The following is a 20724-nucleotide window of genomic DNA, read 5'->3' as shown; positions in this document are numbered from 1 at the left end:
GGTGGCAGAGCTGGGCACTAACTCCTAAGCACAGTGGCGGGAAATAACACCAGCCCTCTAGTCTTTGAAAGTTCTGCCCGTGATTTGAGGGAGCATGGAAAGAGCACCGTTAGTCACAAAGGCACCGTGATGTTAGGGAGAAGGCGCACACATCTGACTCATTCAAACTTGGGCTTAAAACTCGTGTCCTCGGGGCTGCCACACCGCACAGGTCTGGGGTGTTACTCACGATGCACTTCGGAATTAGGCAACATGGGCGCCTTAAGTCTCTGCTACTTACCAGTCATGTGATCTGGACAAGGTCACCTTGCTAGGCCTCAGTTTCCTCTCTTGGGATATGAGGCTCACATTACCTATCCTACAGAAATTTTCTAGAGAATTAGGGATTACTTACATAAACGCCCTGGCACACAGCGTGTATTCAGTAAGACGTGACATTACCCTACAATGTCTTCAAGTGAAAGATTGTATTTTTCTGTGATATTGACCCCTGTAACCCTGACATCGTCCCCATGCCAGGAACACAGCCCTGGATGCAGTGACAACCTAGAGGACCTGAGGAGACTTAAATCCTGCTTCAGTTCCCCCTCCTTCAGGCAGGTGAATGTCTTGCCATTCAGGAAAAGTGTCATTTATTTTCTTCCTGAAGACTTCAGGGACTCAGAGATTGTACAGCCTCCCTTAGCACCCTTTACAGGTTTGGGCCAAGATGTTCTTATAGCCAATCAAAAACTTTTCCTGTTTTAATTTGAGCCCATTTCCTTGTGTTTGTTATTCTTTGACTTTGACTGGGGCAGATCTGAGGGTTGAGAGGCAAGCTGGAGCCCATGATGGCTCAGAGCCAGGGTTTTCACTAGTGGGGCGGGATGTTCTCTCCTCTGACACTGTTCAGAGGGTCTGGAGCAGGCCAGGATGCAGGGAAATGGGATGGCCAGGCTGAGAGTCCAAGTCTGGACTGGAGAAAGGGACAGGGCTTTTGGCTCACAAGTTGAGTCAGAGGATTTTGTGAACATCAAAAGTGAGAGACAAGCTGTTGATGAGAAATTCAAGTAATCAGGCAAAATCTAGAGGAAAAGGCAAGTTCTGTTGTCAAAAACCGTAGCTAGAGTCAGTGGATTGTTCTCATCTCTTCCTAACTCTGCGTTCTATGTATGTTGGTAGCTGGAAATCAGCTATGGTGGGAATACTTACACCACGGAAATTGGCAAGTGCTGCAAATCAGAATTTTTTTTTTTCCTGGATAGTCACTGGCAAGAGGAAGAAGATATGGGGAATACAGATAATCAGACAAGATTTTGGAAAATAGGCAAGTAATCGCCATGAGGATAAAGACTTCCATTTGTGTCCTGCTTTGTTGCTTGTAACGGACTTGCACTTATGTTTTCACACTTTATCCTCACAGTCTTTCTCTAAGGAAAACAAGACAGGTGGCATTATCCTTATTTCATAGGTGAGGAAATGAAGCCAGGAGAGGTGAAGTAACTCATGCCATGAGCCGGGGGAGTGACTGAGAGAAGTCTGTGCATGAAGTTGGGGGCCATGTTCTCCAAGACCCTGAAGACGGAGGGCTAAGGCCTTCCTTGCCTCACACCTCTCAGTTACTCTGCTTCAGAGAGTTTTTTTTTTTTTTTTCAGTGAGTAAATTTGTTTTTTTATTGATGTTTTAATAGTTTTTAACATTGTGAAATTTTGGGTTGTTCATTTTTGTTTGTCCATCACCATATATATGTCTCCCTTCACCCCTTGTGCCCACCCCCTACCCCCACTGCCCCTGGTAACCACAGTACAGTTTTCTCTGTCCATGTGTTGGTTTATATTCCACATATGAGTGAGATCATACAGTGTTTGTCTTTCTCTTTCTGGCTTATTTCACTTAACATAATACGCTCCAGGCCCATCCATGTTGTTGCAAATGGGACGATTTTGTCTTTTTTTTATGGCTGAGTAGTATTCCATTATATATATATACCACATTTTCTTGATCCAGTCGTCAGTCGAGGGATGCTTAGGTTGCTTCCACTTCTTGGCTATCGTGAATAATGCTGCAATGAACATAGGGGTGCATAAGCCTCTTTGGATTGTTGATTTCAGGTGCGTTGGATAGATTCCCACTAGTGGGATGGCTGGATCATAGGGCATCTCTATTTTTAATTCCTTGAGGAATCTCCATACTGTTTTCCATAGAGGCTGCACTAGTTTGCATTCCCACCAGCTGTGTATGAGGGTTCCTGTTTCTCCACATCCTCTCCAACACTTATTGTTTTTTGTCTTGGTAATTATAGCCATTCTAACGGGCGTGAGGTGATATCTTAGTGTTGTTTTGATTTGCATTTCCCTGATGATTAGTGATGTTGAACATCTTTTCATGTGCCTATTGGCCGACTGTATATCTTCTTTGGAGAAGTGTCTGTTCATTTCCTCTGCCCGTTTTTTGATCGGGTTGTTTGTTTTTTTGTTGTTCAGTTGTGTGAGTTCTTTATATATTATGGAGATCAACCCCTTTTCAGATGTATGTTTTGCAAATATTCTCTCCCAGCTGGTGGGTTTGCTTCAGAGAGTTTTGCAGGGTCCCTCAGCAGTTCATGGTAGATCTGTACTGACAGATGGGAGTTGTGGGTGCCCTTGAGGAGGTTGCCATGTGTCAGTGGAGATGTGGGCACTACCCTTCTGGGGCGGGGTCTTTTGAACAAACCTTTGAGTCTCTCCAGGACCTCTCACAACAAGTCCTAGCTTGGGAAGGGGTAATGCTCTCTGAGCCAGGAGGGCCTCAGGATTCCCCATGGACTAGGGATATTCAGTGCTGGGTTGACACATTTCTTATTGCAGGTTTGTACCAACCTCAGTAGTACCAGGAGATCCTACCTTCTTCCAAGGCAGATGGGAGAGTGAGAAAAGCTTTGAACTTGGATTCAAATATGCTTTGCAATCCAAGTTTGCTACTGAACAAGCATGAAACCTTGACTACATGACTTAAAATTTCTGGAGTATGTTTTCTCATCTGTAAAATGGGCATAATCATCCCTGCCCATCTCAGGATTGTTGTGCAAAGCATTTATGTTTCTCTTAAAGTTTTTTTTTTTTTTGAGGAAGACTGGCCCTGAGCTAACATCTGTTGCCAATCTTCCTCCTTTTTTCCTTTTTTCTCCCCAAAGCCCCAGTAGATAGTTGTATGTCGTAGTTGTACATCCTTCTAGTTGCTCTCCGTGGGATGCCACCTCAGCATGGTTTGATGAGCAGTGCATAGGTCCGCGCCCAGGATCCGACCCTGTGGAACCCGGGCTGCCGAAGCGGAGCATGTGAACTTAACCGCTATGCCACCAGGCTGGCTCCTAAAGTTTTTAAAATGTAATTATTTTTGGAATAAATAGCTCGAAGTTACTGCTGCAAAGGACTAAAGGCGAACCTGAGGAACTTGCATCAGGCTGAAGGTAAAGGTAGATCCTGGGTGACTGAAATGATTTTGCTAAAACATGTCAACATGCTGACCACTGTGAGTGATGGCTCCTGAACCAAGAGCCAGGAAGAACTGATGGGGATAAGAAACCAGTGTCCCCTGGGCATGTTGCTGATGGCATCAGTCTGGGTGGGCTGCACTCAGCCAGGTGTAGGATATGAGTATTTCTCTTTGGTCAGGGCAGAGGTGGGGGCCGGCTCCTGAGTGGGCTAGACACTGCCCAGTCAGGCTGGGTAAGGGGGTCAACTATCAGGCTGTGGTTTCTCATCATTACATTTTTTTCTTAATAGACTTTTATTTTTTTAGAACGGTTTCAGGTTCACAGCAAAACTGAGGGAAAGGTACAGAGATTTCCTATATACGCCCTGCCCCCACACATGCACAGCCTCCCCCACTGTGAACATCTCTCACCAGAGTGCTACATTTGTTACAATTGATGAACCTACATTGATGCATCCTTAACACCCAAAGTTGGTAGTTTACGTTAGTGTTCACTCTTGGTGTTCCATATTCCATGAGTTTGGACAAATGTATGATGACATGTCATATATAATATAATATCATATAATATCATACAGAGTATTTTCAATGCCCTAAAAATCCTCTGTACTGCCCCTATTCATCTCTCCTTTTCCCCAACCCCTGGCAACCACTGGTCTTTCTACTGTCTCTGTAGTTTTTCCTTTTCCAGAATGTCATATAGTTGGAATAATACTGTAAGTAGCCTTTTCAGATTAGCTTCTTTCACTTAGATATATGCATTTAAGGTTCCTTCATGTCTTTTCATGACTTAACAGAGCATATCTTTGTAGCACTGAATAATAATCCATTGTCTGGGTGCACCACAGTTTATTTATCCATTCACTTACTGAAGGACATCTTGGTTGCTTCTAAGTTTTGGTAATTACGAATAAAGCTCCTGTAAACATCCATGTACAAGTTTTTGTGTGGACATAAGTTTTCAGCTCCTTTGGGTAAATACCAAGGAGCACAATTGCTGGATCATATGATAAGAGTATGTTTAGTTTTGTAAGAAACCACTCAACTGTCTTCCAAAGTTTGCACCAGCAATGAATGAGAGTTCGTGTTGCTCCCCATCCTCGTTACCTGTTTGTATGCACTTGGCTCCGCAAGTTTAAAAGCACCACATTTCATTGTACCGTTGGCTGTAGCTACAATCCCTGTCCCCCTGCCGGACTTTGCCCTGGTCTCTGCCCTGGGCAAAGGTTTCTAACTCACTGGCTCTATCTCTGCTCCTGCATTCTGCCTTTCAGAGAGGGCTTGTCTCCTTTACTTTTCAGTCAGTGACACACATACTGTCTGAAAATGGAGTTTCCCAGATTGCACCACCCAGATTTCTTGAATTTTACTGACATATTATTTCTACTTAACTATTCACTCTCAAACCCTTCCCCAGTACTTCAGGGAGTCTCTGAGAGTGTCTCCTGTGTGCTCACTGGCACCAGCACCCTTTGGGTGAGAATGCTGCCTGGGCTGGGGGGGCCTCTCCTGAATGACACGCCATCCCCTTCAATGTGGATGCCCAGAAGCCACATGGTGTAACCTATAGAGTGGGTATAATGCCCTCTTCCCAGCTGCGAGTCCACATTCCCACTGGCCAACATGACAGCACTGATTGTGCCCCTAGTTTCCAAATGGCCTTTGGAATGTAGGCCTTTTGGCTTCCATTGGTAGGATCTAGTCCCTGGGGACAGATACCATATTCCCCTCCATTTCCTTCCTACCCCAGATATCTGTTTCACAAAACTGCCTCATGAAGCCCCTGCCTGAAAATTAGTTTATACAAACAGATGCCCAGGGGTTACAGGGCCCCTGACTCAATAGACACAGCAGATCCTGAATCTGGGCCCAGCTATGTGTGTGTTATTTACTTACCTGTATATATAAGATGGCTGTGGGTCTCTACGACTAGAGTGTATGTTCTTTAGCAGCAAGACAGTCTTCCCTCATCTCTGCGTCCTATCGCAGATCTGTCATTGTTCCCTCTGATATCCCCTGGGCCTTGCCATTCCAGTATTCTCCTGCTTACGTCTACTGCCAGTGTCAGCGTTTTTGTGCCTGAGGACTTTCTCTGTCTCCCAGTCCACTCTGCCCTTGTGCAGAACTGGCTAGAAAGGCTGGAAACAATGACTGTAAGAGGTGGTGTATAAATACCCCAGATTCCCCCCTCCCAAGGGGGAGGAGCTCCACAGCGTGTGTTCTTTCTTGGCTCCCAGAGTTTCCTGCGGGACTGCACTGCAGGTACCCAAGTGATAACTCAGCTGATAACCCTGCTGTGACTCTCTTCCTCTCCCTGTCACACATTTCCCACTCCCCGTGTGAGTTTCCTAGGGTTACCTCTCAAGCTACTTACTCTGGATTCCTTATTGAGGGTCTGGGGAAACTGAGATACATGCCTGGTACAGAGCAGAGTATTGGCACAAAGAACTGTTGAGCAGACATTTATTGAAAAATGGCATGGATGCTTCTAGAATATACATATTAGTCTCTAAAATAAAGCAGACTGGATATTCTTTTCTCCATCTATCTTGTCCCAAATTCTGGCTGCCCTTGTGGACTCAGATTGGCACTCTGCCCATTGTCTGCCTGCCACCAATGGAAGGGACATGTCCTGCTCCTTCCCTCATCCACACAGCATCTCCTTCATGTCTTCACAATACACATTGGCTTTTCAAAAGGAATGACTCCTTGGAGCTAATGACTGTTTACATCTTACTTTCTAGGGCCCAGCACAGTGTGAATGAATGAACATAGACTTTGATTCTACTTCTAAAATATATCACTCCACATTTGTATTTTAACATTGCCAACACCATCCTTTTGCCCCTAATTCCTGATCTAAGAATATCCTCCTAAGATCACAATAGCTTGTTAGAAGGGAGATATTTTCTGTAAGAATGGGTTCAGATTGAGAGCTAAGCTTAGTCTAGAACAGTGGTTCTCAACCCAGACTGAATGTTAGAAAAATCTTTGGAAACTTAAAAATATCAATGCCAGGCCTCCCCACAGACCAACTCAGTGGCAGTCTCTGAGCACAGAGGCTTTCTTGAAAGCTCCTCAGGGGATCCTAGTGTGGAGCCAAGGCTGACACCACCAGTCTGGAGAGAGAACTTCCATTGCTTCCTTTGGACACCCCTGCTTTAGCCCAGTGGGGAGTAAACCCTAGAGTTGTGTTGGATCAAGATGCCAGGACCAGTTTTGCTGAGATTCAGTGTGAACTAAAAGTTCCTAGGATTCTTATCATCTATATGTGTCAACCAAACTGTCATCAGAACTGGGCTGGGTCTTCTAGCGGCCAGGCACAGCCCCTTCCCCACCCCACCCGCCCACCCCACCCCCGGGCAGAAGACCTCCCAAATTGGGCTTCTGGAGTGCTGATCCTCTTGAATTCTCCTGTATGCAATGAATGATGTGCTGTACGATGAATTCCTGTGGGACTGAGGCCTCCTGCCCAGAAAGTTGGGCTGGCAGCTGCGGGTGGTGGCAGACAAAGCTGTCAGCCAAGAGCCTGGCCCTCTACCTGGGTCCTTTCCTGCTTTCTCCTTTCCACTGCCCTCCAGGCCACCCATTCTCCTATTCTGTTTCTTCTCGGCTTTTTCCCCTTGTCCCTGTTACTCTCCTGCTATTTTCTACTGTCACTCTCTTCGCTTTTTGGGCTCAGCTGTACCTTGGAACCATGCTGTGGCCGCCTCCTCTCACAGCTGCGCTTGCAAAGTGTGGGCCCCTTGCTTAGGAGCCAGTGTGGGAGGAGAAATGTGATGGAGAAAGGGGGCTTCTGGAAGAGAGAGCTCAGCCTGGGAGCTCGAGGTCCAGGGGGCTTTATACCTGAAGTTTTGTGCAAACTGCTCCTTTGTGCTTCAGCTTCCCCCGGTCGAGAAAGCCAGACGCCTTTAAGGGGAGTTTTCTAGAACAGGAGAATGTGTGGTTGCCGTAGGTCTCGGAGGTTGGTGGGTGCTGTCCCTGGGGGCTGCGGCGTGTGGGCCTACACGGCCTCATTTCAGGGCTGTCCCTCTGCTGTCTCTGCAGGACTGCGATGTGCCGGTCCTAGCTGCCGTCTGAGAGGATGTCTGGGGTGTCCGAGCCCCTGAGCCGAGTGAAGGTAGGCACGTTACGTCGGCCGGAAGGCCCCGCCGAGCCCACGGTGGCAGTGCCAGCAGATGTGGAAAAGGAAGACGTGCGGATCCTCAAGGTCTGCTTCTATAGCAACAGCTTCAACCCCGGGAAGAACTTCAAGCTGGTTAAATGCACAGTGCAGACCGAGATCCGGGTGAGTGTGGCGGGCAGTGCCTGCTCTGTCTCTTTGTCTGTCTCTCCCTTGCCTTCCTGGGCAGCTGAGTAGCCCTCTTTCAGCCTAGCAGGCCCTCTATATCTACTCCTAGGCTGGGGCACCAGGAGAGATGTTCTCAGCCTACAGGGCCAGGCTTCCTCTCCAGGAGTCTGCAGCCCACTTCGTGAGTAGCGTGGGAGACAAATTTTATAGCCTTGTTTGAATCCCAGATCATTTGCTTGGTCTTTGATTCAACTCATTAAATATTTATGACATTTGAGGCTTTGCAAGGGATGTAAGAGCCCCCACTCTCAAAGCGTTTACACTCCGATAGACTTGGAATTAGAAAGATACACAAGTGATTGCATTGAAAATAGAACAAAAATGTATAAGACATGAGTTGGGAGCTTAGAGAAGGGGGCGACTTAGAGGATGATAATGAAGTAGAGATGCCCCAGACCAGGGGGATGGGTGCCAGGCCCTTTCTGAGACAATACTTCAGCTGGCTCATTCTCATCCAGGGTCACAGAATCTGATTTGCAGGTCTAGGAGCCCACCGTCATCAGGGCACCTAGACACCAGGAAGCCAGTTCACCTTGACCAAATGGATAAGAACTTTTCATCAGAAGCAGAGTTTCATCACACTGATTGAATTTAAACACCTACATTTATTGAACAATGACTATGTATCAATCCCTCTATATACATTATCTCAGTGAACCCTCCCAACAACCCCTTGAGGTAGATACAATGAGTATATCCCTTTCCACTGCCCAGAATATTCCTTTCTGATGATGCAAAAGAAAGCCAAATTGGTTCTCAAAAGGTTTCTTGGTGGGTTTGTAATTTGCACAAAGAAAGCAAGGGACTTTTGGGAAACCTAACCAGGTCTAAGAAAGCTAGATGAACTATCTCCAATCCTCTCATCACCTTCCCCTGTCCTAAAAGTCAGTATCACCCAGTGAGTGTCTCTTCTGGTCCATGCTGGCAGCAGCCTCTCCACGTCCATCCCTTGGGCTGCCTTTGTCTATTAGAGCACATGCTGTGCTTCAATGCACCAGAGCAGGATAGAATAGATTAGGTCACTGCCTTGGCCAGTTATCACAATTGACTGTGGTTTGCTTACCCCCTCTGTTTCCTGTAACTGATTTGATCAGGGCCTCGTTTGCTCATCTTCTGTTTCCAGATATGTAGGTACAATTGTGTCCTGAGAATAAGCTCTATGTACCTTCTTCCAGGAGGGTATTTTCATTTCTCCTTAACTATCTCCTTCTTGAGTCTTCCTTTGGGTGTGTGATCTTTGCAGGTAGCTGACGCCATCCACTGTGGGTTTTACTAGTTTAATTTTCAGAAGTTAACCTGATTTCCAAGTTTGAGGGCACCTCTTTGCCCTTTTGTGCTGAAACCCAGAGAGCATCTTGTTGCTCCAGATTAGGAAGTGTTCTGTGGAGTCACGGTGGAAAGAGACCCTGAAGGACAGGTAGATTTGAAGTGGCAGCTGAGGAGAGCAGGGGGCTTTCCAAGAGGAGGGAACAGCAAGAACAAAGTCAGGGAGGCTGCTAAATAGTGAGTGGTTCGGTTTGGCTGGAACATGGGTTATATTTAGAAAAGTGTCTAAAGTCAAGATCAGAAAGGAAAGTTGATGGCAGATAAGGGAGGGCCTGGAATATCAGGCTGAGGGATTGGACTTGGACAAGCGCTCCATTAAAAAAGGAGAAACAACCATTTTTAATCAGGGGAGAGGCTTCCCTGAAGCTATCTGATGTCTAGCTGGGTGCTTATGGGGAAAAGTTACAATGGGCCTACAGAAAGGGCAGTGGGACCCAAGCTTAAGAAGAAAGGCCAGCATTTGAGGCATTATCTGGAGGGATGTGAGAACAGGGGTAGAGAAGAACAAAGAAAGAAGTGATGGCCTTCTAGGAATTTACGTCCAAGCCTTCCGATTTTTCCTATTTCCAATCTGTCCTGCGGGCAAAATGTCACCTGCTTATTGCAAACAGCCATGGCTTAAAAGCCACCTAGACCTTGAGCCAGATACTGCTCTACCCTTATTGGTTATATGGCCTTAGACCCAACGCTTAACCAACCTGGCTTCAGTCTCCTCACTTGGGGATCATGCCCACCTGCAGCCTTGTTGTAAGGGTTGGAAATGATAGATGAGAAGCACCAAGCGTATAGTAGGAGCTCAATCATTGGAAGCTATTGATTGTGTGGACACTAAGTCATTACCCTGCTCAGGAATCTCCAAGGGTTTCTAATTGCCCATAGAATAAAGTTCAAGTTATCTTCTTTTAGTATTTATCCACTCATCTGTCATATCTTCAAACAGAGAAGTAAGATGATCAAATTTGTGTTTTGAAACAGTATATAGTGTCCTGCAAGATGTTATGAAGTGTGTCTTAGAGAAGGGGTTTTATGGTCAAAGAAGTTTGGGAAATGCTTGCTTAAACAATTCTGAATAAATTCCTTTGCAACAGGACTTCTCAGAACCTAAATATGGTGATATGCATGGTGGATCACTAAGAAAGGGCCACAGAGGTGATGATTTCTTAAGTAAGCCATTTCTTATTTGCCTAAGAAATCCTTCTTTTAAAAGTTGGACCACTAGTTCTCTGGAAAATCATTTAGGAATCTGTTTTCCCTAAACTCTGATAGCAATACAGAAAGGGCAGGAGAGAGGAAAGGCTGGTGAAAGGGAGATGGATGAGGAAGCTGTGGCCATGGTGCTGGCAGGAACTGATGAGGGTTGAACTAGAGGAGTGGCATTGGGGACAGCTCTGAGTGCATCTGAGGAGGCAGCGTCAACAGAACCTGATGATTAACTAGATGTAGGAGGAAGAGAAAGGAAGGAGACAAGGATGACTCAAGCCTTTGCTTGGGCAACTGAATGGGTGTTAGTACCATTCATCGGATCCCAGCAGAGAAAGGAAGGGTGTTCTGAGATTTTGGCTTCACGTGTGTTGTCTTTGAAGTGTGCATGAAACACCCCATAGAGGAACGTGGGCCTGGAGCTCAGGAGGGAGAAAAGACCTAGCGATGAGGATTTGGGAGTCATGACGCAATGGATACTACGCGAAAGGATAGGATCACCCACAGAGAATGAGTAGAGCAAGAGAAAGAGAGTTCCAATTAGGAAGCCCTGGGAAATCAACTTCTCAGAGGCCGATAGAGAAAGAGGGGCAAGTGAAGGAAAAAGGAGAATCAGCCAGAGAAAGATGAAAAGAGCCGAGAGCACAGGCAGGGGAGATAAAGACAGAGGAAACTTTGAGGGAAGAGTGGTTAGCAGTGTCACACACTCAGAAAGGTTAAGTCAGATCAGGCTAAAAATAGATTCATTGACTTCAGCAACAGGTGCCATGATGACCTTTTACTGGGCAGTTTCGGTGGAGAGATGGGGGCAGAAGCCATTGTACAGTTGGTTGGAGAGTGGAGGTAGTGAGTATAACCAACATTTCAGAGACGTTTTGATCATGAAGGGAGGGAAAGAGGAGAAGGCAAGAGGAGCAGTGTTACCAGCAGAAGGAACAGCACATGTGAAGGTCCTGAAGTGGGATGGCACATGGCAGATTTGAGGCTAAAGGATGCCCAGGGTTGGCTATTTATTTATTTATTGTGAAGAAGATTAACCGTAAGCTAACATCTGTTGTCAATCCTCCTCTTTTAGCTGAGGAAGATTGGCCCTGGGCTAACATCCATGCTCATCTTCCTCTACTTTATATATGGGATGCTGCCACAGCATGGCTTGATAAGCAGTATGAAGGTCTGCGCTGGGATCCAAACCTGCGAACCCCGAGCCGCCAAAGCGGAGCATGTGAACTTAACCACTACGCCACCCGACTGGCCCCTCCCAAGGCTGGCTGTTTAAACCATGTTAAAAATTTTGGATTTTACCCCATCTCTTGTGGGAAGCCATGATATAGTTTAAACATGTGAATGACAGGAAACTGCATTTTTAAAAGATCACTTGGGTTACATAGTGGAAAACAGATTGGAGAAAGGCAAGAATAGATGTGGGGAGATGTTAGGTGACTATTGCAGTGATCCAGCTGAGAGATGATGGTAGCTTAGATTAGGATTGTAGTCATGGAGATGGTGATGATGGTGCTGCTGCTGCTGCTGCTGATGTTGATGGTGATGATGCTGGTGGTAGGGATGGTGATGATGATAATGGTGATGATGATGGTGGTGTTGATAGTGATGATAGGGTGAATGATGGTGGTGATGGTGATGCTGCTGCTGATGGTGGTGGTGATGGTAGTGGTGATGATAGCAGCTAGCACTTGTGAAAACACATTATATACATTATCCTATTGACTTCTCAAAAGAACCCTATGAAGCACATACTATTATTATTGCCATTTTATATATAAGAAAACAAGGTGCAGAGGAGTTAAACAAATTGCTAGTAAGTGGTGGAGTCTGTTTTCGAACCCAGTCAACCCACCTCCAGAGCCTGTGTTCTTAACCACCATGGTCTATGGAGAGAAGTGAGTGTAATCCAGAGAATTTAGGAGATGGAAATGAAAGGTTTTGCTGATGGACAGGAGATGCAAGAATAAACAAGAAAGAGGTGTCAAGGACGGCAGCCCTGGTTCAGGTGGACAAGGTCCTACTCCCTAAGATGAAGAGCACTTGAGGAGAACAAGTTGGGGAGTGGGGAGTTCACAAGTTCAATTTGGAAGCTGTCAAGGGCAATCGAGATCCTCTAACATTTTCATGTGAAAATGCCGAGTAGACTGTTTGATACATGATTCTGGAAGAGAGAACTGGGCTGGAGGTAGACATTTGAGTGTTGTCAGCCGCTGGGTGGTGGTTGAAGCCATGGCTGTGGGTGAGATCATTAATGACAGTCCTGAATAACGTCATCATCCATCCACAAATATTTGTTGCATGCCCCCATGTACCTGGTACCATGCTGGTTATGGCCTGTTGGTGTCATCGTACCCCAAAACACAGAAGCGCTCCCTGCTGTCGTGGGGCTTCCAAGCCAAGAGTGAGCCTCACATTGACTAACACTAATGAATGAACCTTTACAAACAGAGGCAAGTGCTCTGACAGGAAGAAAGAGGTTCTGTGAGAGCACAGAATTCAAAAGAGCTGGGTTCAAACATCAAGCAACAGCTTTACTATTCAGGGCCTGTTTGTGGACGCTGTGTCCAGTCATGTAGGTCCAGATGCAGCTCCCCTGCCTGAGACCCTCCTGGAGTGGCCCCTCCCACCTTCTTCTTCCTGACCTCTTCTTGTACTCTCCTTCCCTAGCTGAGCTTCATCTTTTGATGGATTTTTCTACTTCCAGCTCTGTATCTTCTTTCACCATCCTCTCTGTCCCCAAAAAGCTTCCAGTCCTTTCAAACTTGCCAAGCACTGGCCCTTCCATGAGAACATTCCTGAAATTCTGACACCCCCATGTAGCTGTGTCTGGTCAAATAGAAGCAACTGAGGATCACCCTGGCAGAGTCAAGGTAGTAGCACATTTCCAAAACATAGTTGCTCCATGCGTACTTGCTGATCTCATGTTTCCTCTTTCTTCTCCACTTCGTTCTGTGTGAGTGTAATAGCCTTATGATGATTTCTCTGTGCTGCTGAAAGCTATGTGAATAAGCCCTGGCCCTTGTGCTTAGGATCCAACAGAGATTAGACAGACGTTGGAGAGAATTGAGCAACACGCCGAATGAGAAATGTATTTTGCTCTTCTTGATTTTCCATTTCCCTTTTGTTTGATATTCATAGGAAATTGTGTTTGCTTGGGAGCTCTGAATCTCTGTAGCAAGCGGAGGCTTATATCGTTATATATTTCTCTAACATGCTAATTTGCTTGTCTGGGAAAGAGGTTAAGATAACACTTTGTAAACAACTAGCAGAGTGCCACCCAGACGTGCCCACACAGGGCGTCTCTCTGCCTGTCACAGGCCCTCCTTCATTCCCATTCTCCCTCTCTCCCTCTCCTGCTCTCTCCCTCCCTTCTCCTTTCTCCTTCTCCTCTTCTCTCGCTCTCTTCTGGGTAGGTTGACCACATGCCGTGTTGTCTCAGACAGTGCTAGTTACACACGCTGTCCAGGGATGACTATTAGCAGTGCCCCTGCCAATCTCAAGAGCATTGTGATTCGGAGGGAAATTATATGGTCACCTACTTCTAAGTGCCGTATGCACTGCTTTCTCTGCCTGGCACACTGACTTGCTAGCTCATGGTGTTTTCTCTCTCTGGCTGCCCCCAGATGACCCAGTCTCTGCATGGGCCCATCTTTGTCCATCATCGGACCATCTGTGTCTCACATAGGAGGGCCTTAAACAGAAAAGCAGGCACTTGTCTGTGATAGGGTATGGTTCCGAGGGTGCCAGCAGGGCCCGCACATCCAAACCCTCTCCTTCAGCCAGCCTCAGTCATGCTGAAAAGCCGCATTCAAGATTCATCTTTGTTTTGCCCCGAAGCATTGCCCCACTCAGAATCCACATTTACAGCCCCAGGAGGGACAGAGACTGAACCATCCTGCGCCCTTCCCGCCCTGTCCAGCTGTGTCCCTTCCCCTCACAGCAGGGCTTCCAGGCTGCAGGGGTAGCACACAGGTGCTGCTTACCTGGTGTATGAGGAGGGAAGAGTCCAGTCCTGATATATTCCAGAATACATTCAATACAAATAATACATTCCAGAATATTCCCAAAGAAGCAGATTTCAGATATTGTGACCCATTGTCCCTGCCCTATACTCGTCAGACGTTCATCCAAGTTAGTTTTGAGTTTAAACTTATCACTTATCCAGACACAGGGTGCTACAGACTGAATGTTTGTGTCCCCCCAAATCCACATGTTGAAGCCCTAATCCCCAGTGTGATGGTTTTAGGAGGTGGGGGCCTTTGGGAGGTGATTAGGTTTAGATGAGGTCATGAGAGTGGGACTCCCATGGTGGGATTAGTGTCCTTATAAGAAGAGGAAGAGACCAGAGCTCTCTCCCCTGCCATGTGAGGACACAGAGAGAAGACTGCTGTCTGCAAACCAGGAAGAGAGCCCTCATTAAGAACCGAATGTACCAGCCCCTTGATCTTGGACTTCTCAGCCCCTAGAACTGTGAGAAATAAATGATTGTTGTTTAGGCTGCCCAGTCTGTGGTATTCTGTCATAGCAGCCAGAGCTGACTGAGACATGGGGCCAGCAGCTCCTTGTGGTCAAAGGAGCAGTCTACAGCCCGCAGTTCATTGGCTCAGGTTGTTTCCAGAACAATCCCTACTGCCCTCCTTCAGATGTCTCTAAGGGCAAGACCACAAAGTTGAGGTGCAAGAGGAAGGGAAGGCATGATTGCCTGTCCTGGGAAATTGCTGTTTCTAAAAGAAAGATTACCCTAAAGACAACAAATGAAGCCATACAAGGCCAGCCCCCCATACATGAGAAAAGTCCCTAAAAACCTGAGAAGAAAGGTTTCAGCCAGGAAACCACAAGCCAATACCACAGAGACACTCACAGTGACATAAAAAGGAGGACATTCACAGGGACCTCCTCCTCTCCACACCCCTCCCCATTTCCTCTGTGCGCTCACCAGGCCGGCCCACCCACCCCCAGATTCCTGCAGAGGCCAATACAAGGCAGACGCGCTGTGTTCTGGGCCACTCTCTATTTATCTGTGTGCCTAGATTCATGACATCGACAAATGAGCAGTCAGGTGCCTGTGCTTACGTTTCTATTTTTAATCTGGCAGTTGTATTGCTGAACGTCCTTGTTCGATAGAAGCTTTTATCACGTCAAAGTGAGTGCTGTCAGAGTGATAAGTTGTGCTAACTTTTATTATTTTGTTCTTCAATCACTTTTTAAAAATTATCCCGTAGGTGTGTTGAGAACTCTGAACCTGTCTAGCTATTGTATTTGTTTCCTAGGGTGGCTGTAACAATTACCACCAACCTGGTGGCTTAAAACAACAGGAATGTATTCTCGCACGGTTCTGGAGGCCGGAAGTCCCATATCAAGGGGTTGGCAGGACTGAGCTCCCTCCGAAGGCTCTAGAGTACAACGCTCCTCACTTCTTCCGGCTTCTGGTGGCTCCAGGCTTCCTTGGCTCGGGGCTGCATCACTCCAGGCTCTTCCTCTGTCTCCACATCCCCTTCTCCTCTTCTCTCTATGTGTCTCTCCTCTGTGTGTCTTTTATAAGGACACTTGTCATTGGCTTTAGGAGCCACCCAGATAGTCCTGAATGATCCCATCTTCAGATCTGTAACTTAATTATATCTGTAAAGACCCCTTTTCCAAATAGGTCACAGTCACAGGTTCCGGCGGTTGACACATGGACATATCTCTTTGGTGCCACCATTCAACTCACTACAGCGTCAGTTAGGATCACAGTGTCTGGCACTGGTACCCCCATTCAGGCGTACACAGACCCATGTATACAGAATGCAAGTGAGCGTGAGCACTTTGCACACATATGCACACCCACACTGAGGCAAGGCTAAGTGTCAGGAAATGTCCACGGGGCCCGGGCTGATGAAAGTCTACCACTTCTCCCCACTGCTTCAGGGATTCTCCGTTGCTGGGCAGCCTGTGGCCTGCCTGTGCCCTGGCATGATGTTTCCTGTGACGCTGTCAGGCTATGTCACCATAGGCTGGTCCCTTGTCCCTCATCAGGTGATCTCATCCAGTCACATGGCTTGAAATTCTGATTTTAACCAGTAGTGCTCAAATATGTAACGCTGGCTCTGATCTCCTCCCACAACTCCAGCTCACAGATCCACCTGCCTGCGTGCCATCTCCCCTGGACGTCCAACTTCCATGTGAAGAATTGAATTTGTAATTCTCTCCTAAAACTCTGTTCTCCTCCAGTCTTCCCCGGCTCCATTATTTGCACCTCTGTTCCTTCAGTTAATTGTGTCTCAGGCTATAGACCTCAGAGTCATTCCTGAAGTCTTTCCTTCTCTCACACTCTGTATTCAATCCATCAGGAAATCTTGTCAGCCCTACCATCAGAACATGTCTGGATTCTGACCACTTCCTTCTCACCACCTCCACTGCCTCTTCCCTGGTCCAGGCCATCAGCATCTCTGACCTGGAATAACGCATTTGCCTCCTAACTGCTTCTGCCCTTATTCCTCTGTGGTCCATTCTACAGGGAGCGGCCATGGTGAATTTTCAAAACGTAGGTCAGCTAGAGGGATATATTTGCGGTACAGCTTGATCACATCACTGCTCTACTTTAAACTCTCCAATGGCTACCTGTCTCACTCAAAATAAAATCCAAAGTCTTTACCTTGGCCTACAACAGGAGTCAGCAAGCAATGGCCTACAAGTCATATATGGCCCACCACTCATTTTGTAAATAGTTTTATTGGAACACAGCCACATGCACTTGTTTATGTATTGTCTATGGCTGTTTTTAGCTACAAGAGCAGAGTTGAGTAGTTGTGACAGAAGCCATATGGCCCGCAGAGTCTAAAATATTTACTACCTGGCCCTTTATAGAAAAAGTTTGCCAAGTGCTGGCCTGTCCTTCTCTTGCCTTTTCTCCCATTGTTTTTTCCATGCCCCCTCCACTTTGGCCCCACTGGCCTCTTCACAGTCACTCAAGTGCACCAAGCACATTGGGGCCTTGGGGCCTTGCAGATGCCCACCTTAGCGCCTCTGTGAAATCTTGTCCCTTTGCCCAGAAGGCTCTTCCCCCATAATGCTACCCCTCTCCCTTACTTCCTCCGGGGATCTATTCAAATGCCCCTTAATCAGAGAGGACTTTGCTGGCCACTCCATGTAACACAGCAGCCCCCTGTCATTCTGGTGCCCTTACCTGCTTTGTTTGTCTTAGCACTTGTCAGAACCTGAGATGCTAGTATGCTTATTTATTGTTTGCCCCCCCAGTGGAAAGTAAGCTCCATGAGAGAGGGACTTTGCTTTTGTTTCCCCAATTTGCTGAATACATTAATGAGTAGTTATTTAATGATGGGTGGATGGATGGGTGGATGGATAGATTCCAGTTATAAAGACAACAGAGACTGGCTAGAATTCCATGTCTCAATTCCAAATTCCGGCAGGGGAGAGAGAGTTTCTGATTAACCTGGTGTGTACAGGGGTGGGGTCCTGGGTCTGTGGCAGTAAATGCCCAAGAGGTGCTACGAATAGGGCAGGCAGATTGGTTCATATAACGAGTACATCAGTCTTCCCAGATGAGGCAGATGATCTGAGTCACTGGGGAGTTTTTAAAATACTAGGCTTCCAAGTCCCATCCCAAATTCACTAAATCACAATCTCAGGGGTGCTGGGACCAGTCACTGCCCCGAAGGACCCACCTCTGCCTGCAAGAAACTCATCTGGCTCACACTTTCTGGAAAGGATTATCAGCAGTCACCTGGATGGTAGGGAACCCCACCATGTTATAGGTCTGAGAACTCACAAGATACTCAGAGTCTGTAAGAGTCTATGAAAGGGTGACAGAAGGCTGGATGGGGCAGAAGGGAAGAGAAGGTCTGTAGAGGGGCAGCAGGTGGTTGGAGGTGGCGCCATAGGACTCCAATTTCCCTCATCCCAGCACTCAACAGGCTGTATAGTAACTGCCTCTCGTCAGTCTCTAAGCAGAGGTGGCCTCCTGGAGAGCGGGGGCTCTTGTCTTGTCCACCATTATATCCCTAGTGCCTACAGAGAGCCTAACACAAAGTGGGTACTCAGTAGATGTTTGTAGAATGAATGAATGAACAAGTGAATGAACTGAGGCCTAGAGAGTATTCAAAGGAGACTGGTAATCTCCTAGATCACTTGACATAAAGACCAAATAGGAAGTTGATGGAAGGAAGATTGGCATTCATAGAAGACGAAGTGTAGGAGGGTTAATAGAATTCCGCTGGTCTAAAATAGAATTCCCTGTATATCCCTGGGAAAGTCACTTGACCTTCCTGGGTCTCAGTTTCTTTATTTAAAAACAGAGTCAACTTAAGTGATCTCTGAATTTACTTAAAGCTCTAAAATTCCAGTCTAAGTTTTATGAGCTTAATAAACATGTGAACATTTGAGCATCTGTAGAGTTGTAGATTTTATTTTTATGGCTACATCTTTCACATATGAGCTTCTAGGATCTAGAAGGCAAAGTATCTGTTCAACTTAACTTTTATTGAGACCTGAGTGAATTTTGGCCATTCTTTTCTCTCTGGCCCTGTGACATTTACTGTCTAGTCAGGATTTTTTTTTTAATTGATGTTTTAGTAGTTTATAACATTGTGAAATTTTTGGTTGTACATTTTTGTTTGTCCATCACCATACATATGTCTCCCTTCACCCCTTGTGCCCACCTCCTACCCCCATTGCCCCTGGTAACCACAATACAGTTTTCTCTGTCCATGTGTTGGTTTATATTCCACATATGAGTGAGATCATACAGTGTTTGTCTTTCTGTTTCTGGCTTATTTCATTTAACATAATACGCTCCAGGCCCATCCATGTTGTTGCAAATGGGACGATTTTGTCTTTTTTTATGGCTGAGTAGTATTCCATTGTATATATATACCACATCTTCTTGATCCAATCGTCAGTCGAGGGATGCTTAGGTTGCTTTCACTTCTTGGCTATAGTGAATAATGCTGCAATGAACATAGGGGTGCATAAGCCTCTTTGGATTGTTGATTTCATGTTCGCTGGATAGATTCCCAATAGTGGGATAGCTGGATCATAGGGTATTTCTATTTTTAATTCTTTGAGGAATCTCCATACCGTTTTCCATAGAGGCTGCACCAGTTTGCATTCCCACCAGCTGTGTGTGAGGGTTCCTGTTTCTCCACTTCCTCTCCAACATTTGTTGTTTTTTGTCTTGGTGATTATAGCCATTCTAACAGGTGAGAGGTGATATCTTAGTGTTGTTTTGATTTGCATTTCCCTGATGATTAGTGATGTTGAACATCTTTTCATGTGCCTATTGGCCATCTGTATATCTTCTTTGGAGAAGTATCTGTTCATTTCTTCTGCCCATTTTTTGGCCGGGTTGTTTGTTTTTTTTGTTGTTCAGTTGTGTGAGTTCTTTATATATTATGGAGATTAACCCCTTGTCAGATATATGTTTTGCAAATATTTTCTCCCAGCTGGTGGGTTGTCTGTTCATCTTGATTCTGGTTTCGTTTGTCTTGTAGAAGCTCTTTAATCTGATAAAGTCCCACTTGCTTATTTTTTCTTTAGTTTCTCTAGTCTGGGTAGGCACGTCCTCTGAAAAGATTCCTTTATGACCAATGTCAAATAGTGTGTTGCCTATATTTTCTTCTATGAGTTTTATAGTTTCAGGTCTCACCTTCAGGTCTTCGATCCATTTTGAGTTAATTTTTGTGAATGGCGATAGCAGATGGTCCACTTTCATTCTTTTGCATGTGGCTGTCCAGTTTTCCAAACACCATTTATTGAAGAGACTTTCCTTTCTCCATTGTATGTTCTTAGCTCCTTTGTCAAATAGTCAGGATTTTAATTGTAGAGTTTTATATTTTACAGAGAGTTTATTCATCTCTTAAAAGCTGAGCCTATAAGTAGGGTATGAAGTGTCCTCTTGGTAGCACACGAGCCAAGCACATAGGCAGAAGCTACATCATTTGTCTCAAGTTGGAAAATGATGTCTGCTCCTGTCATTTAACCATGATTTTTTATGCCTAATCTGCAAAACCAAGTGTATCATAACAGCTAAACTTAAACATTTATTTTTGAAGAGATTTTTTACAATTTTAAACTGAATATATGACATGAAAGGAATACTACAGACCAATATCTCTCAGAAGCATAGATGCAAAAATCCTCAACAAAATTTTAGCAAATCAAATCTAACAATATATAAAATGAACATATGTTCATTCAATAATAATAATAGCATTTTATTTAGCACTACTGTGCACAAGGCAGTACGCTAACCTCTTTACTTGCATTATCTCATTTAATCCTCACAAGAACCCTATGAGATGGGAAAATATTTACATTTCACAAATGGGGAAACCAAAGAGAGAAGTTAATTTGCCCAAAGTCACAAAGCGAATCAGAGATGAAACAGTTTCTG

At 45.7% G+C, this 20724-nt stretch overlaps 1 protein-coding gene across 3 annotated transcripts in view; it reads left to right on the top strand.

The window, feature by feature from the left end:
* The window catches only part of PTK2B (protein tyrosine kinase 2 beta), a 127581-nt gene that overhangs the window by 56241 nt on the left and 50616 nt on the right, over positions 1-20724 (top strand). For all 3 annotated transcript variants that reach the window (XM_058550457.1, XM_058550460.1, XM_058550458.1), the window contains exon 2: positions 7502-7742. In XM_058550457.1, coding sequence (XP_058406440.1) covers positions 7539-7742 — 204 coding nt within the window. In that variant the 5' untranslated portion in view covers positions 7502-7538. The remainder of the gene's footprint in view (positions 1-7501; positions 7743-20724) is intronic.

Source organism: Diceros bicornis, chromosome 11 (assembly GCF_020826845.1).
Source record: "Diceros bicornis minor isolate mBicDic1 chromosome 11, mDicBic1.mat.cur, whole genome shotgun sequence".
In the NCBI taxonomy this organism is placed as follows: Eukaryota; Metazoa; Chordata; class Mammalia; order Perissodactyla; family Rhinocerotidae; genus Diceros; species Diceros bicornis.
The sequence above is the reverse complement of the archived record's forward strand: the minus strand, read 5'-3'. Positions and strand labels throughout refer to the sequence as shown.